At 38.4% G+C, this 16,154-nt stretch overlaps 1 protein-coding gene across 1 annotated transcript in view; it reads right to left on the reverse strand.

The window, feature by feature from the left end:
• Positions 1–16,154, reverse strand: part of CFTR (CF transmembrane conductance regulator) — a 159,904-nt gene that overhangs the window by 21,975 nt on the left and 121,775 nt on the right. The window contains exon 23 of the mRNA XM_040259873.1: positions 9,455–9,610. Coding sequence (XP_040115807.1) covers positions 9,455–9,610 — 156 coding nt within the window. The remainder of the gene's footprint in view (positions 1–9,454; positions 9,611–16,154) is intronic.

The following is a 16,154-nucleotide window of genomic DNA, read 5'->3' on the forward strand; positions in this document are numbered from 1 at the left end:
ATATCAATAACCTCAGATATGCAGATGATACCACACTTCTGGCAAAAAGAAAAGAAGAATGAAAGAGTCTCTTGATGAAAGTGAAGGAGGAGAGTGAAAAAGTTGGCTTAAAACTCAACATTCAGAAAATGAAGATCATTGCACTTCATGGCAAATAGATGGGGAAACAATGAGAGACTATTTTTTTGAGCTCCAAAATCACTGCAGATGGTGACTGCAGCCATGAAATTAAAAGATGCTTGCTCCTTGGAAGAAAAATTATGACCAACCTAGATAGTATATTAAAAAGCAGAGACATTACTTTGCCAACAAAGGTCCATCTAGTCAAAGCTATGGTTTTTCCAGTAGTCATGTATGGATGTGAGAGTTGGACTGTGAAGAAGGCTGAGCACCAAAGAATTGATGCTTTTGAACTGTGGTATAGGAGAAGACTCTTGAGAGTCCCTTGGACTGCAAGGAGATCCAACCAGTCCATCCTAAAGGAAATCAGTCTTGAATATTCATTGGAAGGACTGATGCTGAAGCTGAAACTCCAATAGTTTGACCACCTGATGCGAAGAAATTGGAAAAGACTCATTGGAAAAGACCCTGATGCTAGGAAAGATTGAAGGCGGGTGGAGAAGGGGATGACAGAGGATGAGATTGTTGAATAGTATCACTGACTCAATGGACATGAGTTTGAGTAAACTCCAGGAGTTGGACAGGGAGGCCTGGCGTCCATGGGTTGCAAAGAGCCAGACATAACTCGGCAATTGAACTGAACTGAACCAGACTGTAGCACTCTAGGCTCCTCTGTCCATGGAATTCTCCATATGCCAGAATAGTGGATTGGGTAGCTGGTCCCTTCTCCATGGGATTTTCCCAACTCAGGGACAGAACTCTGGTCTCCCACATTTCAGGTGGTTTTAACAATTTGAGTCATCACGGAAGCCCTTCATTTTATCAATCCACAAAATTCAGAGTTACGCATGACTTATCTTTCTCTCTGATCATCCCAAAAGGAATTAATCATCAGTTCTGTGGATTGTCTACCCAATATATCTCAAAGCCATTTATTTCTCTATCACTTCAGCTACCACATCGTTCAAGCCACCAGCATCTTTCTCTGAACGCTGCAAGAACCTCCTATTTCCTTGCTTTAGAAACCAAAGAAATCACCATCAATATAAATTGGATCATGTCATTAACCTTTTAAAAAAACCTTCAGTGGGACTTCTCTGGTAGTCCAGTGGTTAAGAATCTGTCTGCCAATGCAGGGGACATGGGTTCGATCCCTGGTCCAGGAAGATTTCTCAGGGAAAATAAGCCTGTGTGCTACAACTACTGAGCCCACATACTGGAACTACTGAAGCCTGCATTCCCTAGCTCCTGTGCTCTGCAGCAAGAGAAGCCACCTCAACGAGAAGCCCATGAACAGCAACTAGAGAGTAGCCTCCACTCGCCGCAACTAGAGAAACCCTGAATGCAATAATGAAGATCCAACAGGGTCAAAAATAAACAATTGTTTTTAATTAAAAAAAAAAAAACCTTCAGTGGTTTTCCGTTACATTCAGGGCAAAATGTAAAACCCTGAAGATGACCTACAGATCCACCATTGTGCAACCTCTTTCACTTTGTCTGGCTCATCTAGTACCCTTGTCCACTCCACTCCCTTGTCCACTCCAGCCACCCGGCTTTCTTTCAGTTCCTCAGTTCACTTCACACGTTCTATCCTTCCTGCGTGGGCATCTCATCTTCCGTCTTCTCCCTATGGCCAACTGTATTTTTCAGGTCTCAAGTTCAATGTCTCTTCCTCAGAGAATCTCTCTTGATTCTTAAAACCAAATAAGGTGCCTCAATATAAGATATCATAATATCTATACTTTACTTTCACAGCTTACAGTGAATATTATTAATAAAATTAAATATGCATTAGGAGCATTTTGTTTTTAATGTCTTACTCTTCTCCTAGACCATAACTGCTGTGTAACCTGCAATTAGCACACAGGTTTTACATGGTGTATGCTCAGTAAATATTGTCTGAATAAATAAATGGGCTGATGGGAACATAAGAAGTAAAATATGAAAATATCAATAGAGTTCAGCAAATATTATTTTTCTTCCTTATGGAAAAATAGCTAACAAAACCTAGTGTCTTTAAATGAATAATAATAGCAGCCCATTAAAGCTTTAATGTTTCTTTGTAACAGCTTGAGAAAAGGTACACCTTTTTCACAGTAGCCTGATATTTTTTACATGTAATCTTTATCAAACATAAGGCAACATGTTATATATTAATTAATTTTATACAAAATAAATACATATTCAAAATTATGAAGGAAGAAAGTTATTTGTTGAAGCTAGACTAAGCCTTGGTGGCTCAGCTGGTAAAGAATCTGCTTGCAATGTGGAAGACCTGGGTTTGATCCCGGGGTCAGGAAGAACCCCTGGAGAAGGGAAAGGCTACCCATTCCAGTATTCTTGCCTGTAGAATGCCATGGACAGAAGAGACTGGTGGGCTACTGTCTACGGGATCGCAAAGAGTCAGACACAACTGAGTGACTAACACTTTAACTTTTCAATTTCAGACATCCAAAAATTTTAGATGTAGTGGAATTGATACCATGCTTCCCTAGTGACTCAGATGGTAAAGAATCTGCATGCAATGAGGGAGCCCTGGATTCGATCCCTGGAGGAGGAGGAGGGCAGGGCAACCCACGCCAGGATTCTTGCCTGGAGAATCCCATGGACAGAAGAGCCTGATGGGCTGCCGTCTATGGGGTCGCACAGAGTCGGACATGACTAAAGCAATTAAACCTGACGTGGCGTGACAGATTTTATAGGCCTTTCGTTTACAGTTTATAGTCTAGCACTAAAACAGTATTGACACTTTCATTTTAACTGTAAAGAAAAATTAAAGTAGTTCAGTTGGAATTCAATTTCATACAGTTAATCAAACATGCCACTCTCGTCTTACAGTGTCTGGCACTCACTTGTTTCTGAGGAGTGCCAGTGGGTGTCTTATTGTTTTCTATACTACTGAAATTTGTGTTTCTACAAACTCAAATGAGATGTCCTTGGAGGTCACTTATGTCCTTTCCCTAGTGTATGAATGAAACAGCCAGAGTCCTGAGAAGTTATATGGTTTGACCAAGGTGGCACAGTCTGATTATGCAGCAAAAAAAAAAAAAAAACAACCTGAAACTATAAATCACAATGATCTGCTACCTCTCTTTCAAGAAAGTGTTCAGCAGTAGGAAAATCAGAATGTACAGATATTTGATGTTTATTTAATGTCATGTATGTACACTTTTGGAGAAGGAAATGGCAACCCACTCCAGTGTTCTTGCCTGGAGAATCCCAGGGACGGGGGAGCCTGGTGGGCTGCCGTCTATGGGGTCGCACAGAGTCGGACATGACTGAAGTCACTTAGCAGCAGCAGCATGTACACTTTGGCCACCTCATGCAAAGAGCTGACTCATTGGAAAAGACCCTGATGTTGGGAGGGATTAGGGGCAGGAGGAGAAGGGGACGACAGAGGATGAGATGGCTGGATGGCATTACCGACTCGATGGACAGGAGTTTGAGTAAACTCCGGGAGTCGGTGATGGACAGGGAGGCCTGGAGTGCTGCGATTTATGGGGTCTAAAAGAGTCAACACGACTGAGCGACTGAACTGAACTGATGTACACTACAAAGAACAATACTTGGGACTCAAGGAAGAACAAAGAGAGCACCATCGTTCACCACCTGACTTATCTCTTCCCTGAAGCTCACTCCTCAACCACTCAACTAGAGATGGCAAGCCTGGGTGGAATGCTAGGAGCTGGTCACACATCACAGCAACAGGCATCATGCTTTAGTCTTGGATGTCAGATGAAAAACAAAAAAGGATTTAGCTTCTGTGGTTACTAAATGTAGGATAAATTAAATAAGTGGGAGGAATGACTTATCTTTAAGAATATAGTATTGTTTTGTTTTGGCTCAGAAGGGAAATATGTATATGTATAGCACGCAAAGTCACTTCAGCCATGTCTGACTCTATGTGACCATATGGACTACAGCTCACCAGACTCCTCTATCCAAGGGATTCTCCAGGCAAGAATACTGGAGTGGGTTGACACGCCCTCCTCTCGGGAATCTTCCTGACTTAGGGATCAAACCCGAGACTCTTACATCTCCTAAACTGACAGGCAGGCTCTTTACCACTAGCACAAATCTGTGAAGCCTACATATATTTTAATATATAAAATGTTATATATAATATATATACATACATACATTTATGTGTATATATATATATACATATGTACAAGACCATATATAGCTTTATTAAAATGTGATCCAAATTCTTATAAGCAGCACAGTTTCTGTGATCTCACCTTTTGGCAATGTCTGCAAAACTCCATTATAAGTTAAATTTGCGCAATTAAATCCATCCAATATGAACAAATCAAGATCCTAAGGCGGCATTACAGAATGTCTAAAAATAAATGCTGCTTTGCTTTTAGGAACATCGAGTAACAAAAAGTAGGTGAAAATTATATTAGTCAAAATTATATTAGTCAAAAGTGTTTAAGGTTGATAAAAATAACTATAATTTTGATTACAAATCATTTATTTGTATATAAATGACTACTTATGTTCAAATTATGTTTCTGTAAAGTCATTTTTCACAACGTTTTACACTACAGTGTTTTAATATATACTTTCAGAAATAACATCAAAACACGATTTCGAGATCTGACCAAATTACCACAAATTTCCAATTTTTAGGCTCAGAAACAGTACAATTATGTTGTACTAATACCCACACTAGTCATTTTCCTTTTCTTCCTTAAATTCGGTACTCCACGCCCAATGCCCTACGTCCTATTCACTTTAGTTCAGGCTCTTACACATCACAGCTAGGGAGTTTCTGAGCCCATCTCTCTGCTCCCTGTCCTGCCTACTGAATCCCACTGTCCACAAGCTGCTAGCAGGGCATACTCCTCTGCTACCCTTTACCACCTACCTCCCAGCTCAAGAAGACTCAACCCACTCTTCACTAGACCACGTTAGTATGAATCAAGCCTCCCTCTTTCTCCTAATGCTTCCTAACAGATGGTCTTCTCTGCCCACTGTCCCCCAACTCTTATTCTAGTTGTCATCTCTGTAGTGGCTTATAATATACCTCTCTGGGATCCTGGAATATCCTCTCCACAACTCCCTGCCCCAAACCTTTCTAAAACCAAGACATTTTATGACCCTTTGAGGCCCACTTTCATCATCATCTTCTCTGTGAAACTGTAATAGTCATTCATTCATTTCCTTTCCAATACATAAATGAAAGAGACATGTTCTCTATTCTCAAGGAACTATAAATAAAAGTAACTAGAACAACAGAGTGTATTGTAATATACTTAACACATGCCAGGAAGTAGTTTAAGTACTTCAACTTATTTGAAGTTGAAGTTCCTTTACTCATTTAATCCTCATAATCCGCCAATAAAGTAGTTACTACCATTATACCCATTTTACAGACAAGGAAATTGAGGCTCAGAGAAATTAAATAACTTGCCAAACATTATAATACTAGTAAAATACAGATATTGGCAGAACCACAACCTGTTGGAAATGACAGCAAGCATTTCATGACTCAGCCAAAAAATATGGGTAATGAATTCCTACCATGCAAGCTATTGTATGTGCTATATAAGAGATAGAAAAAACAATAAGAGGAAAAAAAAAATCTATGTTTTATTTTGCATTTCTACTACAGCCTTCTTGCTAATCTTCTGATTGTTGACGACTTTGTGTTTAAATCTGTTTCCTTAACTAGCATGTCTACAAAGTGTTTACAATACTGGGTGGAAATTAAATAAATACATAAATAATTCCAATGTAAGACATAGAGAAGCGCCAGTAGAGATTTATAAACAAAGTTCTCAATCCCACTTGGGACTGGGATATGGGAGTAGAGAGCTGGGATTAGAGTCAGGTTTAAAGGGAAAAGGGAAGGAGTTAGAAAAGGCTACCTGGCAGAGTTAACCTCTGAGATGCCAAAGTGACTCAGCTGAGGAAAGATCATCTCAGACAGAGGAAATGCAGGGACAGAGCAATGAGCGAGAAGACTGAGGCATCTCCCGTGGCTCAGCAAGTCCAGCTTGACTGAAACTTAAAAGTGCCGGGTGTGAAGAGTGGTGGATCTGACTAGAAAGGTCGTTGAAACCAGATTATCAGGGACCTAAACCACAAATGGGAAAATCTGGACATTGCTCATGAAGAAAGGGGTGTCCTAGAAGGTTTTTGACTTGACAAAGCACAGAGCTGGAATGGTGCTGTAAAATGTTTACTTTGCGTGCAACAGAGAATTTAAGAAGATGAGGAAAGCACAGCAGCAGGAGCAGAAGATGGAAGGATACAGTTTGTGGTGGAAGCAGCCATGACAGAGCTTGGAGCTGGATTCTCTCTCATCACGTGAATGATTCTCTCTCATTGTTCACCACTGCACTTAATTACCTCTATTTATCATTTTGGCTTCCTCCTCTGATCCCTGACTTAAAGCAATGAGTTCTCACTGAACGCTCATGGGCTGGACTGAGACCTCAATATCTTATACCTTAAGTACAGAACCCATGGTACTTATTATCATTTAAAGCATGTGGAAGTAGTTTAATAACTAAGTATTAAATTGTTAATTACTGTGAAACTGAATGAGAAGTGCTGCACATACAATATCACTGTTCAGCTCTACAGATACATGATTTGACCCTATCTGATAGCCCTCATAGCAAAAGATACTACACTGTGTCGGTACAGATTATTTTCAGATCAAAGAGTCTCACTGCAGGAATAGGCCGAGTCATCCCCTAATAATAGTTTGCAGCCTTTCGAATTTGTATTTGAAGCTCTAAAAATAAACATTTTTCTGCTTTTCTCGAATTAAGTGATTAACAAGGTTCAAGGTGAATGAACAATTTTAAGTCTTGGTGTTCAACTGGCTAAGTCAATGGGGCTCTGACAATAGGCCTCATTGTCTCCTCTTCATGCTCTCAGAGCTTAGAGGTGAAGTAGAACAAATTCAAAAAGGTGCCACCTCAAAATGTACACAATGTACTGTTTTCTACGCTGGTACCTTTTCTAAGATTTCTAGCTACAGGAGGAAAGAACACACACACACACACAGAGTAAGAACTTGCCAAAACTAAAGACATCTTTTGATTCCACAGCTGATGTCTCAGGATCACTTTGACGGAGAGGAAAGTTTCCTGTTCAAAGTTTCCTGTTTCATGTACCTGGAAACAAGTGACTAACTGACCTAGAGATCTCTGATATCTCAAGTGTCAGAGGTCTTGGGGAACTATGGCTTTGCAAGGTCAGGAAGACAGAAGAAAAAAAAAAAGATGGAAAAGCAAAGAAAACTACTTCCTGGATTTTTAATTTCTTCTTGCCGCTTTTTAAAGATCAAACTCTAGGAAAGGAAAAAAAATGAGTTAATCTGAACTTTTAAAGGAAAGTTGGGAAAGTAAAAGCATCTCTTGATTTGGATCTTAAAAAGGTCTGAGGAGTTTGCCCTCTTTCTCTCTTGGGCATTCATTTATCATTCTCAGGATGTCACTATAGAAGAAATAATACTTTCTGTCTTACAGACATCCTTGTGATACTGGAAGACTGTCCCAGAATCCAAGGTTGTAAACATGTATAATGAGAAACATTTATTATTAGCATGACCACACATTTATAAAGGCATAGCTTAAAGTATTTCTTGTCTAGTTTATAATAAAACTTGATGCCATGGAAGGGGGGAAAAGGAAGTTTGGAAGATTCATGTTGACAGAAAGTCAAAATAAAAAATTTTCATAACTCTAGCCTACTTGGTTTGCCTCCATGCTTTACATGTTTGGGTTCCTAAATAGAACATGTGCGTGCTCAGTAACTCAGTCATGCCCAACTCTGCAATCCCATGAACAGGGGCCTGCCAGGCTCCTCTGTCCATGGGATTTCCTAGGCAAGAAAACTGGAGTGGGTTGTTATTTCCTTCTCTAGGGGATCCTCCCAGCCTAGGGATGGAACTTGCATCACTTTCAACCCCTGCACTGGCATGCAGTTTCTTTACTACTGCACCACCTGGGAAGCCCTAAATAGAACATACAATAAAACAAAAATCTCTCTATCACAAGTAAACAAAAGGATTCCCAATGAAACTGAAATTATTTCTTAGAGCTTTGGTTACTGTTAACGAGCAGATCTGTATAAACAAGAACAACAACAAAAAAAAACAAAAGCTTCACTATTGTAGTTTAAAATGGGATCAGGAAACAGAGAGTCAATTGAATGGCAGTGCTTCTTAGACAACCAGATTCTATCCCCAGCTCTTCAACATTGTTACCTTGCCTAATGCTGTCACCACGGGATACTTGTATTCCCAGTGTTTCTTTATCTTCACACCCACTAACAATCCCTCTTTTTTTTCTGATGAAACAATATACTGTTTTTCAAAAGTTCAACCAGGATAAAGCTTCTGGCACCATGACAAAGTCTAGACAAATGAATTAAAAGCATCTGTCTAGCAGTTACAATATTTAGTGTCTCATTAGATGAAAGGGGCAAATGTTCCACAGAGGTAATCTATCAGGAAATACAAGCCATTTTCTCTGGTTAGATTTGTAGTCCATCTACCCAGAGATGCTCCTGGCATTTTAATTTTGTGTTAAAAGCAGAGAATTGTTAGAACCATGGTAGTGGAATGGACTTAGTGCCCATTAGTACAAAGAGATCATAAAACAGAGACTATATCCATAGAGATGAGAACAAATACTAGTAGATATACAGTTCATGCCTTTCAGACATGGTCCCATTAAAGACATTTCTTGGTTTCCATTAAGGTCATTGAAAAATGAAACTATTGCTATTTCTTGCATAATTAAAAAGCCCTTTTGCATAATAACACAGATAGAATGATACTAAACCATTCAGGAGGTTGAAGATCCTTTGTAACCCAGATCAAAGAGTGACATTTTTGAAAAAAAGCTACAGATTAATCTGACATTCTATTCAAAGAACAAACAACAATCATTACACTTTCTATTTTCAATTGCACTATATAATGCTTCTAAGAGTTTGTTATTTCGGCAGCTTACTTTACATCTTGCAAAACATTTCTCAATCTGCTATGATTGCTAACTTGGAGACCACTGAGGCAGGAATAAAAAAAAGTTGCTAAGTACAAAAGCCCCATGTTCCTGCTCTGGCTTATATCTTCTGGAAAAAGCTATCAGTTATTAATATTTCAAAAACTGTATGTCAGAGAATTCCAAACTTCTAGAAATACTTTTACTCTCTATAAAAAGACTGCATAGCAGAAAAAAAAGACAGCAATACAAAGGGAATATGTTTTGCACGGAAATGTGAATTTATTGAGTTCAAGTGTCAAATAATGGGAAAAATGTACTTAGTTACTTTTTTACTAGTTAAGTCTTTCTGTACTGCTTACCTGTGGTATGACTCCAAAGGCCTTCCTCCATTGTTGCAAAGTAATGGAATCCCAAGACACACCATCTATTTGGATTTCTCCTTTGGTATTCAGCAGTCTCAAAAAAGCCAGTAACAAAGTGCTCTTCCCTGATCCAGTTCTTCCCAAGAGGCCCACCTAGAATATTAGAGTGATGGAATTACTCCTGTGACACACAGATACAATACCATAAATGCAATCTGATATTATACATGAATTTTAAAACCCATGGGAAACATTTTTTTTTAATCATCACCCAAGAAATCTCACTTATTCATTCAAAGCTTTGTGCATACTTCCAATTCTGATTAAAACTGATTTGGAACACAGCAACTCTGGAAGACAATATAGAAACTGGCCATAAGGGACTGGATCCCTGATGCTGAGTTCATTTATCTCTGATTTTTACTAATGGCAAAAAGGTTAAAATAAGGTCCATTTCACCTTGAGAAAACAAAGTGTCTTAAAGCACATAATTTTTGAGAATGGGCTCAAGCCAGAAGCAGAGACCTACAGCTTGATCTAGTCAAATGTGAATACATGCTTGAAGATGAATAAATCCACAGGGGTTCTAACATTCATATACTGTCCATAATAAAATAAGTGAATGCCAAGTTCAGGCCTGACAAGAGGGAATAAATTCAGTGAGCTACACATTATCACAAAAGACAGGCTGGGCTTTGCCACTTCTCAGTGGATAAGTGCTTGGACAGTTGTCAAATCAACTTCTTGCATCCATTCTGATTGGCAAGAATGGAATTTTAGGAAGCAAAAGGGACATTAAGGGAAAGAAAAAAAAATATTCCTGTTAGTTAAAGACTCTAAGAACACAGCACGGAACTGAGAAGGCCGTGCACTGCAAGGTGAAAACAGGCGCTTCAGGTCCCCCACAGGGAGCTGACTCTTCTGATGCCAGCTCAGACCCAGCACTTAGAGGAAGATGGTCTGAGCAAGGTCATTAATGAAACCCTGAATAAACTGCTCAGCATTTAGTGGCACTGAACAGTTCTTTCTTTCCCCTTGCATTATCGCTATTTCTTTTTTCTCATTTGGCCTTTTTACAAGAGAGCTGAACAGTCTTGTAGAATCATGCATTTTACACTATTTGTGGTAAACACTTTCATTATGTTTGGTGTTTTACTTTCCAATCCATAGCTAAGTATAAAATAAAACATGATTTTCTGAATTCTCTCAGTTTCTATATTTATCTCATTACAGACTAGTAACAGTTTCTAAATCAGAACTAATTAGGGACTGCAATAAATGCTTGAGAACATATACAAATCAACAATAGTAATAACACTGAATACCAGTTAGGAACCTTTAACATATTAAATACCAATCAGAAAGGCCTAGAAAGTAAACTAGGTCTTTGGGGTAAGCCAATGAACAATTGTGATACAACTGTCTTTCCGTCCATTATAAGAGCCCTATAATGGGATTGCACACATGCCTATTTTCTGAGACAACAGAAATCAGATAAACAAAATGTTACACATTAACACCGCTTTTTGGTTCTTCACACTATGGATCACAATTGGTAATTATTTTATTTATTCTTTTCTTGATTATTGCTTGTGTTCACCCCAAGAATATAAGTTCAACAGGGCAGGGTAATCTATCTTGTTTTCTATTGAATTCTCAGCACCTGGCATAGCAGTTGGTTCACATAAGTGCTAAATAAAAAACTTATTTGGACTGACTGAGAGACAGATGAAAGGATGAATGGATGGATGGACAAATTGATGGGTGAGTAGGTGGCAGATAAATGGAAGAAATGAAAGAAGGGGGGAAGGAGGGAGAAAGAGGAAAGAAAGGAAGGAGGAAAAGAGGAGGGAAGGGTATAATGAATAAATGTATTTAGTAGAATATGAATAAACTTATTATAAACTTATTTAGTAAATCTAAACAAATGGATACAGTCAATTTTGGTTAATTCAATTTAAAAATCTTGTTGAATTTCATATGCACACTTCTATTTCTGAATCAGCCCATTTTGTACAAACACATTCACCATACTTGATGATTTTCCAAGAAAGCAATCTGAGTATGCCTTGTATAGGGAGGCATGAACAAAAAGTAGGGAAGGGAAATTCAAGAGCAGGAAGTGACCTGCTCTAAAGTCATATCAAGAACTTTTGATGATAAGTTCCTTGAGCTTCAGACTCTTAAATCATTAGCCAAGATTCTAATGATTAGGGGACATGACTACATTCTTTTTCCTTAAGAAGCAAATATTTAAATGTTTAGAAAACCCAGGTTTTATACTAAGATAAAATTGGATTAAGGAAATTTGTAAATCTTTACTTCTATAAAGTTTTAGCTATCTCTCTGGTTTCCTTATATTGCTGAACTGCTGGCATTCCACTGAGTCAGACATGGCTTTCAACAACATGTCTAATTGATTCATACCTAACAAAGTCTTCTGTTGTTTATATACTTGGCACATAATTCTTTTCCAGGATTTGTTTTAAGGCTTCTCAGTGATCTACTGAATAAGGCCAGACTACTTCCTGCAAATAAGCCTTTAAGACAGATGCTAATTCTAAGTCAATGTTTTCTAGTAACTTCAGTGTACCTCCTCTTTGATAATTTTGGATCAAGATAAATCACAATGTCATGTAGAGAGTAAAATAGTGTTGAATTTGGTGCTAGTTGTAATTTCGTTGTACCATGAATAGAACAGTTTCAGTACATTCTTCTCAGAGAATCTTATTCACCATTTTAATACTGTAATAGATTGAAAACTGTTATAACAGTTTATCATTTATCTTCCTGTGGTCTCTATAAATCAAATGTTGAATCAAATGAAACTTAGATCCCTAAAGTTACAATAACTGTAATTTTATATGTTGATTGATCTGTTTATTATTAATAAAACATAATTTATAATGCAATAAGTTCTTGAGACTCTACTCTTCACAAAACTGGTATAAGTAACTGAATGATTCAAATACTTCACATCAGTTTTTATCAAGTCAGAATGTCATATGTGTTTAAAAAAATCAAATAGATACTAGGTGCTTATGCTCCTATGATCTGAGCCCTTGATATTATTTGAATTGTTTCTAGCATCTCAGTATTTTAGAGAGACTACAAATGGAGAAAGCAGATAAGCTCACCCAGATTAGGTCTTGAAGTCTGATTGAATATATTTAATCAGAGGACTACCCAGTACTGTAATATATACAATATGTCATCTGAGGCATTTTGATAAATCTAGGTTTATCATGAATGACCTACCTCTAAATTAAAATCCTAGCCTATACTTTGAGATGAAAAAGAAAAGGAAAAAGAAAAGAGAGGTACTAGTTAGGGGAAAGTGACATTAAAAATTTAGGCAAAAATCAAAAGCTTTTAAGAAAAAACTATTTGAGACTGAAAGGAAAAATAAGTTTTCTTTTTTAAAGTTACTCTTTTTAAGTTAAACTTGTGAAATACTTGCCACATTACTCATGCACTGAAAATAAAATTTAAAGTACAGATTCTGTGAAGTAAAAGACTAAATTAAGAACCCAAAGAGTAAAAGGATTTCTCAACACTAAAGTAATTTCTATGGACAAAGTGCTTTAATAAGAAGATTGAACTATTTTTCTGCACAAAATATTATTTTGTCTTTTTGCCATGTAATGGGCTGAATATTTGTGTCTCTCCTAAATTCATATATTGAAATCCTAACCCCTCAATGTGACACTAGTAGAGGTAGGGTGGCTGGGAGGTGATTTGGTCACAAGAGTGGAGCCTTCATGTTGGGATTAGGTAAAGTTCAGTTCAGTCACTTAAGTCATGTCTGACTCTTTGCAACCTCATGGACTGCAGCGCACCAGGCTTACTGTCCATCACCAACACCCGGAGCCTGCTCAAACTCATGTTCATCACATTGATGGTGCCATCCAACCATCTCATCCTCTGTCATCACCTTCTCCTCTCACCTTCAATCTTTCCCAGCATTAGGGTCTTTTCCAATGAGTCGGTTCTTCACATCAGGTGGCCAGAGTATTGGAGTTTCAGCTTCAGCATCAGTCCTTCCAATGGATATTCAGGACTGATTTCCTTTAGGATGGACTGTTAGGATCTCTTTGCAGTCCAAGGGACTCTCAAGAGTCTTCTCCAACACCACAGATCAAAAGCATCAATTCTTTGGTGCTCAGCTTTCTTTATAGTCCAACTGTCACATCCATACATGACAATTGGAAAAACCATAGCTTTGACTAGATGGATCTTTGTTGGCAAAGTAATGTCTCTGCTTTTTAATATGCTATATAGGTTGATGACAGCTTTTCTTCCAAGGAGGAAGTTTCTTTTAATTTCATGGCTGCAGTCACCATCTGCATGATTTTGGAGCCACAAAAAATAAAGTCTCTCACTATTTCCATTGTTTCCCCATCTATTTGCCATGAAGTAACAGGACTGGATGCCACCATCTTAGTTTTCTGAATGTTGAGTTTGAAGCCAATTTTTCACTCTCCTCTTTCACTTTCATCAAGAGGCTCTTTAGTTCTTCTTTGCTTTCTGCTATAAGGGTGGTATCATCTGCATATCTGAGGTTATTGATATTTCTCCCGGCAATCTGGATTCCAGCTTCTGCTTCATCCAGCCCAGCATTTCTCATGATGTACTCTGCATATAAGTTAAATAAGCAGGGTGACAATATACAGCCTTGACGTACTATTTTCCTGATTTGGAACCAGTCTGCTGTTCCATTTCCAGTTCTAACTCTTGCTTCTTGATGTGCATACAGATTTCTCAGGAAGCGGGTAAGAAGGTATGGTATTCCCATCTCTTAAAGAGTTTTCCACAGTTTGTGGTGATTCACACAATCAAAGGCTTTGGTGTAGTCAAGAAAGCAGAAGTAGATATTTTTCTGGAACTCTCTTGCTTATTTGATGATCCAATGGATGTTGGCAATTTGATCTGTTTCCTCTGCCTTTATAAATCCAGTTTGAACATCTGGAAGTTCACAGTTCATGTACTTTTGAAGCCTAGTTTGGAGAATTTTGAGCAATACTTTGCTAGCGTGTGAGATAACTGCAATTGTGCACAGTTTGAACATTCTTTGGCATTGCCTTTCATTGGGATTGGAATGAAAACAGACCTTTTCCAGTCCTGTGGCCACTGCTGAGTTTTCCAAATTTGCTGGCATATTGAGTGCAGCACTTTCACAGCATCATCTTTCAGGATTTCAAATAGCTCAGTTGGAATTCCATCACCTCCACTAGCTTTGTTTGTAGTGATGCTTTCTAAGGCCCACTTGACTTCACATTCCAGGATGTCTGGCTCTAGGTGAGTGATCACATCATCATGATGATCTGGGTCAAGAAGATCTTTTTTGTACAGCTCTGTGTATTCCTGTCACCTTTTCTTAATATCTTCTGCTTCTGTTAGGTCACACCATTTCTGTCCTTTATCGAGCCCATCTTTGCATAAAATGTTCCCTTGGTATCTATTTTTCTTGAAGAGATCTCTAGTCTTTCCCTTTCTATTGTTTTCCTCTATTTCCTTCCATTAATCACTGAGGAAGATTTTTTTATGTCTCCCTGCTATTCTTTGGAACTCTGCATTCAAATGCAAGTATCTTTCCTTTTCTCCTTTGTCCTTTGCTTTTCTTCTTTTCTCAGCTATTTGTAAGGCCTCCTCAAACAACCATTTTGCCTTTTTGCATTTCTTTTTCTTGGGGATGGTTTGGATCACTGCCTCCCGTACAACGTCACAAACCTCCATCCATAGTTCTTCAGGCAGTTTGTCTATTGGATCTAATCCCCTGAATCTATTGCATATAATCCCTAGAATCGGCCATAGGTGAATCCATGTCCCTACCCTCCCGAACTTCCCTCCCAGGCAGGTAGGTTCTTCACTATTGGTACCACCTGGGAAGCCCTAGGGAAATCTAAGCAAACCTCTGGAGGCTCAGTGTGGTAAAGTCTGAGAGTAAAAAACTCCCAGAGCCATTCATAGGGAAGACGCACACACTTTTGTAAGTGTAAGAGCCCACCACCAACAGTTAATCTCACAGTGAAGTACACAGAAATATTTTCTGATATCCTCAGGAAAAGGTGAGAAACAACAATTTATAATCTTCCAGAACATCCTGTTTTTCTTAACAAAGTCTCCTTCAAGAGAAAGTATTTTACCAGAACTGAACCTACTGTTTTTGTTTTTTTTCCAATTAGAACCTAACTGATCAAAGAAAGGAAAATATTCAGCACCAGCCCACACAAGTGTACTACTGCACCTAAAAGGGGAGAAAAATCTGAGAAGCACTTGTGCAGCCCATGGGCACAGTCTCAGTAAAAGACTGAGACATAATTATAGAGCAGTAGAACACTTCCCTTTACCCCAGACCTGACAGTGTCGAAGGCCTAATTATTTGAGGTTCTTTTACCTAGAAAATAGTGCCATTTGTCAACAAAAAATTACAACATATATTAAAAGGCAAAACATTCAGAAACGAAGATCGTGGCATCTGGTCCCATCACTTCATGGGAAACAGATGGGGAAACAGTGTCGGACTTTATTTTGGGGGGCTCCAAAATCACTGCAGATGGTGACGGCAGCCATGAAATTAAAAGACGCTTACTCCTTGGAAGGAAAGTTATGACCAACCTAGATAGCATATTCAAAAGCAGAGACATTACTTTGCCAACAAAAGTCCATCTAGTCAAAGCTATGGTTTTTCCAGTGG

This window comes from Oryx dammah, unplaced genomic scaffold (assembly GCF_014754425.2).
Source record: "Oryx dammah isolate SB20612 unplaced genomic scaffold, SCBI_Odam_1.1 HiC_scaffold_18, whole genome shotgun sequence".
NCBI lineage: Eukaryota > Metazoa > Chordata > Mammalia > Artiodactyla > Bovidae > Oryx > Oryx dammah.